At 40.0% G+C, this 12,883-nt stretch overlaps 1 protein-coding gene and 1 pseudogene across 1 annotated transcript; one reads left to right on the top strand and one right to left on the bottom strand.

Annotated features, from left to right (window-relative positions):
• Window positions 1-5,275: 5,275 nt before the first annotated feature.
• Window positions 5,276-5,944, top strand: LOC143564390 (uncharacterized). The gene is made up of 2 exons (XM_077051683.1): window positions 5,276-5,363; window positions 5,460-5,944. The coding sequence occupies exons 1-2, from the start codon at window positions 5,339-5,341 to the stop codon at window positions 5,852-5,854; spliced, it is 420 nt and encodes a 139-aa protein (XP_076907798.1). The 5' UTR covers window positions 5,276-5,338; the 3' UTR covers window positions 5,855-5,944.
• A 3,104-nt stretch (window positions 5,945-9,048) lies between these two features.
• Window positions 9,049-9,771, bottom strand: LOC143564394 (secreted RxLR effector protein 161 pseudogene; annotated as a pseudogene).
• Window positions 9,772-12,883: the final 3,112 nt, after the last annotated feature.

The raw sequence follows: 12,883 nt of genomic DNA, 5'->3' as shown, positions 1-12,883 counted from the left end.
CCTTCTGGTCAGTCGGAAGGCAAACGTAGCGGCCTCCCCTACCATGCAGGCGATAGAACACGCCAAATTTATCAACAGTGGGCACAATGCCATGCGCCCGGCAACAAAACTCAAAGTGACGCATGCGCATCACTGCCGAAGCATGAAGCTGGGAAATATGAATCATATTCCCAGTTATCAGCTTACCCAGAAACCGGGAAATCGGAAATCGGAGATTCCCAGAGCTGAAGTATTTAGCAAACACGGCCATCTTCCCCGCCGCAGAATGGCTTGCCGTCGAACCAGGAGCCGGTTTTGGGGCAATGCCGTAAGCATTGACGACGTCCTCAAAACCCTTGACGAATCAATGGTTACAGAGTCGATGATCTGGTAATCAGGCCTCATCGACGCCATATATTCGGCTAGAAACTCGCTGCAGCGAGCTATGATCGCCGGAGAAGAAGACGAAGATGATTTTCGGGCTATGAGGGCAAATGCCTTAAGAATTCCGCGAAGTTATTTTGATTGTTCAAGTGCAAAGTAAGAAACAAAGTGAAATCGACGGGTATATATAGACGCAACATTAAATGCGTGAAATAATGTGAAACAGCTGTCAATCGACCAGATCGTGCCACGTCAGGCGGGAAAATCAAAGTTGAAAAAATTAAAATCCCTAGGTGCGGCTGACGCCAGCTGTCAAACCTTTTTCGGCGCCGCGCAGACCTGTCACATCTGTCAAATTCAGATATAACTGGCGAACTACTAGTTCTACAATAACCAGATAAACCAAATGTTTTGGTTGGTACGCTAGGCGTCATTGGGATACAAGCTATATTAGTATGCGGAAGGATCACCGACATGGTAGTCACCCACGACTGAGTCAACCCATCAAACAAGGTCGGAATATAAAAATGTTAAATCAACCCAAGTAAAGAAAAAGATTGTTTTATTTCATTTACAAATATTTACAAGAAGAAAAGAAATACAACAATTTTACAAAGTATTCCTAGCCTTCCATGGAAGCTTCCTTGCCTTTAGCTTCCGTAATCAACCAGTTCACATGAAGTCGTAGATCCCCAACCGCGGTAGGCTCGCGACGGTTCTGCTCAATGTACTTTAGGATGTCAAAGGAAAGTTTGTCAAAAGAATCCATCCGCGCTTCATATTCCTTTTGACAATCCTGGCCATGAAGCTCAAACTCGGAGGACGGACGTCCCTCGCGAGCCATGGAGTAACCCTCCGCAAAACCAGCTTGGCGACCTACCTGTGAAAAGCTGACCAGCAGGTCAGCAAGGCAATCCCCAAGCTCCGGACCTTCCTTGATGAGCCTGAAGATCTGAAACGAAATGGAAATTAGTATGATATTCCATGGACACAAAAGTTGAAAATGTTTACCTTAGGGATGCCATACTTGAGGAGTCATTTCCTCTCATCTGAGGCATTGGTAAAGGCTGCTTCCAGATCTTCCTTTTTCTTAGAAACGGAAGCAAGGAGGTCATCCTTTCCGTTCACCTCCGTCGCAAGCCTCCGAACATCCTCATCCCAGACGGCGGCAAACTTGACCTGAGCGGTTATCCGCTCCTCTAGGTGCTTGTTCTTCTCCTGGGCAGCCAGGAAAGCGGCTTCCGTCTTCCAGGCCTCGGCCTGGGCGGCATCTCTCACCGCTTCAGCTTCATCCATACGCTGAACAGCGCGCTCAAGGTCACCTTGACAGACCACCCATCCCTTAAATACCTCACGGCTAGTCGATAACACATTAGCCAAATGATAGCTAAGCGCTTGAGCTAAACTAGCCTGAGTTTGGGAGTGTATTCTATTACACTCAGAGGGCGGGAGGCAGTGTTCAAAGAATTCCTGGCACACAAGCGGATCAGTAAAAAGCGCATCCGGGCCAAGGTTCCATGAAGGACAGAAAGAAGTCCCATGATCCTGAGACAAAAGATTAGAGGATTCTCCCTCACCACCTGTGGAAACCGGAGGAACCTAGTTGTGTCCTTGGGAGGCACCTCAGTCTCCACCACTACCTCGGGTGGTGGCATATCAGCAGCCGTAGCGGAGTCAGTCCCGCCAACCCCTGCCTGTAAAACTTCCGGAGGCGGAGAGGGCGGGCGAGCAATGGTGGCGGCTGTCAAGGCAGACAAAAGTTAATAATGATAAGTAAAAAGTAGAGAGTAAAAAAAATTTTCAGATACCTGCGGGCTGTCGAGCAGTGCTCCTCATCCGGACCCGGTCTTGAAGCCGGGCCAGCTTGATCTTCTTAAGGGGAGGACCTTCCCCTTCAATTTTGGTCGCCTCCCCACTAGCGGGATCATCAGCATCCCTGGGCGCTTCTCCACCGGAGGGATCAGCGGCAGTCCTAAAAGTCCCCTGGTCAGCAGTGTCCTCGTCCAAATCAACCTCCCCACCAACGGGATCATCGGCATCAGAATCCTTGTTCAGGACGGATACACCGGCCATCTCCGCCCTTTTCTTGCGGCGGATCATATCTGCAATAGCACGCAACACGCCGGCATGAAAACTCTCCGGGGTACCGGGCGAGGAATCCTCACTAGCTGAATCTTCACTGGAAGATTCCTCGCTAGAAGAGAGAACTATCGTCCCATCCGGATGCATAACGGTAAAAGGTTTAGGGTTCAAAATGTACACACCTTGAGCCACAGCGAACTCATTGACCACAGGCTCGATACGACCACGGGTTGGGAAAAGGAAGTTTCCCCGGGTCTCCTCAAGAACGGTTTTCTGGTACATCTCCAGCATCTTCTGGTACGTGTTCCCCGTAACGGTGGGGATGAGAACTTCAAATAGCGAGCACTTCCATAAAATGAAGGCGGAAGAAAGATGACATAATAAAGTACAAACACCGGAAAGGAACATGAGTCCAGAAACTTACTGTCATCATCCCGAGAAAAGTATAGATGCTCATTAGGATACGGCCACAGGTGGCTCATTCCCACCTGCACCAGAGCCGACTCTAGAATGAGACCCATAGGAGTGGGAGTCCGCGTAAGCTTCGCATACCACTCTTCACCTTCCGTAATAGCAACCGGAAGGTGAGAAAATTTATCGGTAAGCGAGCGCCGGGTCATGGTCAGAAGGATAACATCGGCGTTAACCCACAGAAATTTATTCTTCCACTCGTGGGCGCTCCGCGGAGGCTCTGTACCTATTGCTTTCCGTTGTACCTGGAAGCTGAACCAACTTCCTCGGGTCTGAATCTTGTATATCGTAAGGAAGCGATCTACAGTAGGCTCCACTCAAGAGCTCCACAACAGAACTCGAAATGACGAAGCCTCATAATCCTGAACAGATGCAATTGGGAGATATGAATTCCGGTGGCATCCAAGAAGGCACCAAAAAACTTAGTAATAGGCAACCGGAAATTAAATGTGGTGAAAGACTCACCATACAGAGCAATCTTCCTGGTCGATGGCTGGTCGGGCGTAGACCCCGGTGATGGAAGCTCCGGCTCCCATTCCGGAGCTAACCCATAAAGGTTAACAATATCTTGAAAGTCCTGTGCCTTTCAGTTGATGCATATGCTCTCAACGAGCCCCTTCGACGAATCTTTTTTGCCTTCCTTCTTGCTACCCTTCTTGCCGCCGGCCATAACTAAATCAGAAAGTTCGAAGAAAATGGAGGAAAAAGATTGAAAAAAAAAATTGCAATATAAATTGGAAACTGAAGCGACATCCCCAATATATACACATCGCAATTAATGTGAGGAGAGGGGGATCCAGCTCATATGTCAGAATCGCCCAACCAGAAGACGACACGTTAGGCGAGAACTGACAACAAAATAATTTTGAATCAAACGCCTAAAAACTCGTGCACCAACCTCGAGCACCACCCCTGACAAGACTCAGACAGGGGACGTCACATCGCAGACACATAAAGAGTACCCCAGTTCAAAAAGCAACAAGAATACTAAAGGACTACTAGTTGCAACCCGCGACAAAAGACAAAAGTCCATAATTCCACCCGCGACATCTACTCACGGAAGCAACAATGGACTAGGGGGACTTATAGAGGGAGGGTAGCAAAGCTACCCGCGGACCCCTTATCCGACCCGCGGATCGTCAAAGACATCCGCATCGCTTAGATCCATCAACCAACCCGCGGATCGCCAAAAGACATCCACGCAAGGGATAGGTGGACTGGTGAAACCATCCACAATCCAAGATACTCAGTGGAATTCCGCCACAACCCGCGGACGGTCACGCAAGCGTCCGCGGAAGGAATCCACAAACAAACTCAAGGGACTCATCATACATATGATCCCCCACGTAATATGGAAGAGCAGTTGTAACAAACTACTTCTAGAAGATTCCCTCAAAACCTCCTGAGAGCGACATCGGCCAACAGAAAGAGGACACCTGGACACGTAACAGTCACCCCACGACGGGCACAGATAGTGGCCACACCATAAACGGGTCCAGGCTGTCACATCCAATAGGCACCCAACACATGTCCGTTCAGGTAGAAGAGAATAACTTGATAGTGACAATTCCACCTATCACCTTCCCGGCCCCTTCGGCTATAAATACGAGGACCATCTCTTCAAGGTATTCACTCACTCTCTCAAGCCTTAAGCAAGTACATACTGTGTCATACTTTATTCCAATTAAAGTACGGATACTTATTCTCACGCCGGAGGGTGGTTACGGGAAGACCCCCCACTCTGTCCTTTCCGTAACGAGACTCAACGGTGTTCTGTTTTTACATGCATTAGCTTGGATCTGTTCTCATCATTTCAGTGCACCCACATCTGGAAAGAATACCCGATCGGACTATCCAGTTCGGTCTATTGTTTCTTCATTCCTCAAGTCCTTTTACTCCAAGTTTGTGGCCCATAGTGTTCCCATCAAACACCTATCAACAACAAGTGGCCTAAACACTTAGTAGGCCCATAATTAATTTATTATCGTTGAATCCACGAAGGAACAACGTTGGCTGCCCTTTGCCGGAACCGATATCGGCTTACTTCACACCCCCGGACCCCACCACCCCGACTTTTTTAACTTGAAAACCTTATAAAATGTTGACTCGTGGACTCAGCCAAACCTCACTCTATTCATTCACGTGACCCAGTTAACCCCTTCCCTCTTTATAAATAACACCATTTTCCTAGCTTTGTAAACGCATTCTTCTTTCTCTTCTCAACCTTAAAACACACAACTCTTCAATTTCCAGACAATATGAAGGTATGCTTATATTACTCCCTCAATATCATCGTCAAATTTCACAAATTAGTGTTTTTTTCTTTTATTTTTTTTTTGTATAAATGTTAAGCTTTATTAATTCACTTCAGAAGGTCGTATTGAAATTGGACGTCTTGGATGACAAAGTCAAAACAAAGGCCATGAAAAACGTATCCAGCCTCACAGGTACTGGAAAGCCATTATTAATTTCATATGGGTCATAATATTTTCCAAAAGTAAACAAAACCCAGATCTGAAATTGATGCAATTTTATCAAAACAGGAGTGGAATCAATAGCAATGGATATGAAAGACAAGAAACTGACCGTAACAGGGGATGTTGATCCGGTGACAATCGTGTGGAAATTGAGGAAGATTTGTCACACGGAAATAGTATCCGTTGGTCCGGAGAAGAAGAAGGATGATGGTGGTGATGCTAAGAAGAAAGAAGAAGAAGAGAAGAAGAAGAAAGAAGAAGAAGAGAAGAAGAAGAAAGCAGAGGAAGCTTTGAAAGCAGCGTATGCAGCTGCATATCATAATCATTTTCATAATAATAATAATAATAATCAAGCATACCCTTATTATAATTATCAAGGATATAATCAGTATAATCCTCCCCCAATACCATACTATTCTAAAGTTGTTCATGATGAAAGCCCAAATTGTGTTATATGCTAAATTAAGTGATGAACATGTGTTCAAATCTCTTGATGAAACCCATGGGCTAGCTACATCTTGGAGGTTGATGGTGAGGTTGAGGGAGTGAGCAATTTGCTGTTTTCTTAATAATGTAAATGGTTTCTTAAGTATACTACAGTAGTTGGGTTTAAAAGATTATTATTTAGTGACTTAAGCAATATGCATTGGTCATTGTTTGATGCTCTGGATATAACTATTTTGACTCTGAAAGAAGTGATTCACCCTTTATTGGGAGATTTGTGTGGCATAAACTTAGGTTCTAAAGAGATGGTTAGATCTGAAAACTTTTAAATAAATTTTTTCAATAAAAATATGTGATAAGTCACTTGAAAATATGATTTACTAAGCGGGTTAAGTTTTTATCGACAATATTGTTATTTGTTATTGATAAGGTCACGGTACTATTCAAGAAAGTTTGGTTGCAACTAATTCATTGCTACTGATTATCAGTTTCTACCAACCGTTTAACAAATAATCCTACTATGCAAACCAAGTGGCTACTAACCTAGTCCCAATCACACCATTGATGGGAATCTGCCATCGGTGAAACAAGTTGCAACTGATGTTGGCAAGCTTAAACTGCATATCCAAGATCAATCAAGCAAGCATTGTTGCCGACGATATTGCTACTATTGATGTTAACTTGTTAACATCTGACATAATATGGAGCTGATGCAAGATAGTAAGGTCTGACATGAATTAGCCTCCAATAAAAGACGTGTAGCTGATGCAAGTTACCACTTACATGAAGTTTCTTCTGAAAAGAGACTCCACAAATTAAAATCCTTCCACCGAATGGTATTTGTGTTTATTTTCCGAACTCTATATAGAGCAATAAACAGTTTAAAAACGATCACACCCCTGGTTTGGTCATTCACATGTAGATGATCATAGATCTTTGATCAGAGTACTTAGATAGTTTGTTCATAACAATAAAATTTACCAATGGTAGAGCATACGAAAACTTCTAAATATTTCACACAATGTTTTTAAATTTGATACATAATGCAGTCATGTAGCCATATAATTGACTCTTTTTTTCTCAGAGTTTAAAGTTAGTACGTTGTTATATATGTTCATGTTCATGTATATATAGCGTGAGTCATATACAAATTATTATCATTAGAATCTGATATATCTAACTGCTTTTTAATCTTTTACTATACGCGATTCAATGTAAAAGAGAAGAATTTAGGAGGTGATCAGTTTTGTTAGTATTATTTCATTTGGAAGTGTATTTAAATATCTTTTATACATTAATTTAAGCCGGCAAACCTACGTATTTGTTTAAACACTCCCCTTGGATTTTTCCTGTATCTCATTCCATGATTAAGACTTTGGCCGCCATCATTGATGTTTGATTTTTAATATTTTATTGTTTTTTACATTCTTGACATATTCTTTGCTTACGTAGCCTATGGAAACAATTTATCCGTATAGATTTTAGAAAAAGAAAATACAAATTTTGTTCTTATGAGTTATCAAAATTATGGAATGGGTCATTTTCAAAATTAAGTTTTATTATTTATTCTCTATTTATATATTTTTCTCGGTTTTAATCAGATACACTAATGACCATTCATTTGTTCAGTTAAGTCCCTCCATGTGCAGTATATATGAGGGCATTTTAGTCCTTTTAACCTTTTAGGGGCAGTTTATGTAACTAACTCAAAGACTTAGTTCCAACTAAAATATAAAGGGGATATATATGTTAAAAATAAAACCCTTCATCTTTGTCATCAGATATTTCTTCATTCGGGTAAAGCCCCTACCCAGCTAGTTAGGTTCTGTGCAAATCAAGTAACACAACAAATCATTGTGTATGTATGCATGCATATATATAGTTGTAAATTGCATAACCAGTATGTGAGTGTGGTTGACACCCAAACCTCTATATCGAGAGGGATTTTGGCGTTGGTGACTTTGGCACTCCAGGGAGCGTGCATATCCGTGGCTGGAGTTGTGGTCGCCGTCTTTTGTTGATTAAAAACCTAATTAAATGCCCCCCACAAATAATTGCGGTGCGTTGTGTTGGGGATTTCAAAATAGCAACCTGGATTATTTAGAGAGTCATGTGATAACTTTCAGATTAAAAGTTATTTTGGTGGTTCTCCAAAATACTTTAATCGGATAAAACTCTAAATTGAGACAAGAATTTCGTATGGAATTTGTGAGGAAGATGAACCAGAGAAAGCATCAATCCAAATATGAACGATATATTAACCCTAGGGCAGTTTCCAGGCAGTTTCAAAGTTAGATAACTGCTTTAAGCAGTTATCTATTCAAAATTCAAAATTCGTTAATAAATAAACTCCAAATTAAACTTATGATTATATGTGACATAATCATAAAATTCATTTTTCTAATGAAATTTTAATGAAGCAATATTAACTAAAATAAAATTTTTTCAAGCTGACCTGGCAGCTTAACCCCAGCCAGGGGCGCTGCCCCTTGGACCCTGCTAGGGGCTGCCGCCCCTAGAACCCCGCAACCGGGGGCAGCGACCACCGTTCGTTAGGGGCTTCGCCCCTAAGATCATAGTAAACTAAAGAAAGCGTGCACTCCGCACATCCCGAACTTGCTTAATGTTTACTATGATTAAATTGATCGACCAGTTAATCCAATTACACTAAAATACTAAGAATCCTCCCCCATTTTAGTGCAATCCTTGATTAACTAAAACTTCTCACAAACAAACAAACTTATGCATAAATGAAATGTCGTGACGATTGAATTTCATCTTAGTATATTACACATTCCAAATATCCGAATATCGGGGTGTCGCTATGGATTGAACCCTTGCTATTCATAGTGAATACTCGAAGATAATATACACATAAGTTTACATACTTACATATTCTTACATGACACTTTATTTTACTAGCTTGGTGTCCTAATCCTTCATAAGCATATCAAAGCCAAGTCCCAGCTTCTTGAAGCAGCTAAACTTCATACTCATATAGGTAGTTCTTTTGTTCTTGCACCTGCATATGCAATTTTTCAAAAGAACTATTAAGAAGTTATACTTCAACCTCCTCAACTTGCAGGTCTGAACACATACCTAGGGATGTAAATAATAATGTGTTCAAATCTTCAGATGTTAAGCTTTCCACATTGAATTCAGCACCTAATGTCATATTAGATGGGAATTGGGTATCTTAACATGGAAGATTTTATATGGACTTTAAACCCATCCCTATAGCCGCCTTGTGCACAAGATCCTTACTCAACCCTTTGGTTAAATGATCGGCTAAATTCATGTGAGTTCTCACAAACTCCACCGATATTACTCCATTCGTTATAAGTTCACGAATCATGCTATGTATAACACCTAAGTGTCTAGACTTGCCATTATACACTTGACTATATACCTTAGCCAAAGTAGCTTCACTATCACATCGGATAGATATAGAAGATATCGGTTTAGGCCACAATGGAATTTCATAAATTAAATTTATTAGCCACTCAGCTTCTTTACCAGCTGCTGCTAATGCCACAAACTCAGATTCCATTGTCGAGTTAGTTATACAGGTTTGCTTCTTTGATGCCCAAGATATAGCACCTCCTCCAAGTAGAAATACCCATCCACTTGTGGAAGAATGATCTTCCATATTAGTAATCCAACTCGCATCAGAATATCCTTCTAAAATAGAAGGAAATCCTTTGTAACTTAAACCATAGTCCATGGTTCCTTTCAAGTATCTAAATACTCGATTAATCGCTTGCCAATGATATGAACTTGGATTACTAGTATATCTACTAAGCTTTCCAACAGCATAAGCAATATCAGGCCTAGTGCTTATCATAGCATACATGAGTGATCCTATAGCTCTTGAGTATTCCAGTTGATTTACAGCAATACCTTTATTTTGTAGGAGCTTAACATTAGGATCCATGGGAGTACTCACGGAATAACAATCTTTGAAGTTAAATTTCTTCAAAACCTTCTCAATATAATGAGATTGAGAAATTGTAATACCATTGTTATTACGTGTGATTTTTATACCAAGAATCACCTCTGCCTCCCCATGTCTTTCATGGCAAATTTAGATGACAAAAATTTCTTTGTGTTATCAACTTGATATTGGTTAGTGCCAAATATCAACATGTCATCTACATATAAGCAAATTATTGCTCCTTTACCAGATGCATCAAATTTACTATATACACATTTGTCAGCTTGATTTAGTATAAAGCCATTAGGCAATATCACATCATCAAATTTTTGATGCCATTGTTTTGGTGCTTGCTTAAGACCATACAACGATTTGATCAATTTACAAACCTTATTCTCATTTCCAGGAAAAACAAAGCCTTCAGGTTGTTTCATATAGATCTCCTCATCCAATTCACCATTCAAAAATGCAGTTTTTACATCCATTTGGTGAATTACAAGATTGTGTATAGCAGCAAGTGCTATTAACAACCTAATGGTCGAAATCCTAGCAACTGGTGCATATGTATCAAAGAAGTCAATGCCTTCCTTTTTGTCTAAAACCTTGGATAACCAATCGGGCTTTAAACTTGTCTATGCTACCATCCACCTTCATTTTCTTTTTGAAAATCCACTTACTTCCCAATGGTTTACACCCAGGGGGTAAGTCAGTCAGTTTCCAAGTATTGTTTTGCATTATAGAATCAATTTCATCTTGAATTGCTTCTTTCCAGAAAGCAACATCCCTAGATGCCATTGCTTCACTAAATGTTCTTGGATCCTCCTCAATATTAATACAATATTGATATTGGGATACAATCCCATCACTTGACCCTTCAACTAAATAAACTTGAAGATCATCACCAAAATTTTTAGGTTTATTTATTCTTGTACTTTTTCTTGGTTCAGTGCTGGTTAATGGTACATCTTCATCTATAGTTTGAGATATCTTCAAATTATGACTCATGTCCTTTGGTCTAGGTACGGAAGTGAATCTTTGTTCGTCAAATATTGCATCTCTTGACTCTATAACAGTGTTAATAGACACTGAGTCATTAGGTTCTAATACATAAAACCTATAAGCCTTGGATGCTCAGCATAACTAATAAATATGCAATCTATACCTCTTTCACCCAAAGTTTTCCTTTTTGGTTCGTTAGCCTAACCACGGCTCTACATCCCCAAACTTTAAGAAAACTTAAATTTGGTGACTTTTTGTACCAAAGTTCATATGGGGTTATTTTATTCCGTTTATTTGGAACTCTATTCAATAAATAACATGTTGTTAACATAGCCTCACCCCAAAATCCATCACTTAAACCCGAATAGGATAACATGTCATTAACCATTTCTTTTAAGGTCCTATTCTTCCTTTCCGCCACACCATTTTGTTGTGGTGTATAAGGAGCCGTTGTTTGATGTATTATACCTGTAGATTGAAAATATTCCGGATCATAATACTCACCTCCTTTATCAGTACAAAGATTTTTGATCAACTCATTTTGATGTAATTCAACTTCTTGTTTATATATTTTAAATTTTTCATGTGATTCATCTTTAGCATGTCATAAATAAACAAAGCAAAATCTAGAAGAATCATCAATAAATGTAATTACATATCTTTTATTTCCTAAAGATGGTGTACCATTGTAATTACATAAATCACTATGAATCAGTTCTAATACTTTGCATTCTCTATTTACTCGATTTGTAAAAGGTTTTCTAGTTATCTTAGTTAAATCACAAGTATGAAATTTTCCATTAATAATATCAAACCAGGTATTAAACTTATTTTAGACATATCTTTTAACCTTTTATAATGAACATGTCCTAATCTAGCATGCCATAAAACAAATTTATCCAAAGTTCTATTAGAGTTAGTAGAAATCATGCAAACAGAATTATGAAAAGGAACATTCAAATTCAACTTAAACATCCCATTACAAAGATAACCAAAGCCAACAAAGGCACCATGTCTTGACAAGATAAACTTGTCACTTTCGATCACTTGTTTGTAACCATAATTATTCAAAGCAAAACCAGACAACAGATTCTTTCGAATCCCGGGTACAGACAAGATATTATTTAAAAGCAAATGTTTTCCGGAAGTAAATAAAAGTTCAACAGATCCTAAACCCTTGATAGGTTCAATAGCAACGTTTCCCATGATTAAAGTAGATTCATCTTCAACTGGTTCAAGCTTCCTAAACCATTGGAGATTTTTGCAAACATGACTTGTTGCTCTTGAATCCACCCACCAGGCAATATCATCATCCTGCACATAACATGCTTGAGATATTAAAGAACAATAATTCTGTACCGAATTATAATTAGGTATTAAAGCATGACCTTGTTGTTTTCCCGAGTCCTTAGACCCGCTTGGACCAGCACCATCTAACTTGCCTTTTCCATCACTTTTACCAGTCCGATAGTCCTTTTTAAAGTGGCCGGGCTTTCCACACTTCCAACACACTGACTTTGACTTCTTACTGGGATTGAAATTGTTGGAACTTTGAAACTTTCGTTTCCCTTTGCGTTTTTCAGCAGCCTTGGATGATTCCACCATGTTAACAGAATTAGGGCCCGTGGGTTCTTTAATCCACACTTTCTCTTGAGCCCTTATAGACTCTTCTATTTGAAACGTGGTTGCTAATTCAACCATGGTATATTCCTCCTTCTTATGTTTCATGGTGTTTCTAAAATCTTTCCAAGAAGGAGGTAATTTATCAATCATGCTCGACACAGCAATTGATTCATCCATGTTCATGTTATACTGCTTAAACTGCCCTAACATTCTCAACAACTCATTATATTGTTCCATCACAGATCTAGAATCAACCATCTTATAGTTTAAGAAATTACCAACAAGGAATTTCTTACTAGATGCATCTTCTGCCATGTATTTTGATTCTACGGTTTCCCATAATTCACTAGCAGATTCTACACTATGATAAACATCAAACAATGAATCAGACATACCATTTAATATGTGACCTCGACACAAATAATCATCGTTTTTCCATTTGGTCTGCCTTTGGGTCTGCTGCATTGTCACGTTCTCATCATCACTCATC

This window comes from Bidens hawaiensis, unplaced genomic scaffold (genome assembly GCF_021521415.1).
Source record: "Bidens hawaiensis isolate Kalapana, Puna unplaced genomic scaffold, B.hawaiensis_p1.1 tig00021999_1, whole genome shotgun sequence".
Lineage (NCBI taxonomy): Eukaryota > Viridiplantae > Streptophyta > Magnoliopsida > Asterales > Asteraceae > Bidens > Bidens hawaiensis.
This window is presented reverse-complemented; position numbering and strand designations above follow the sequence as displayed.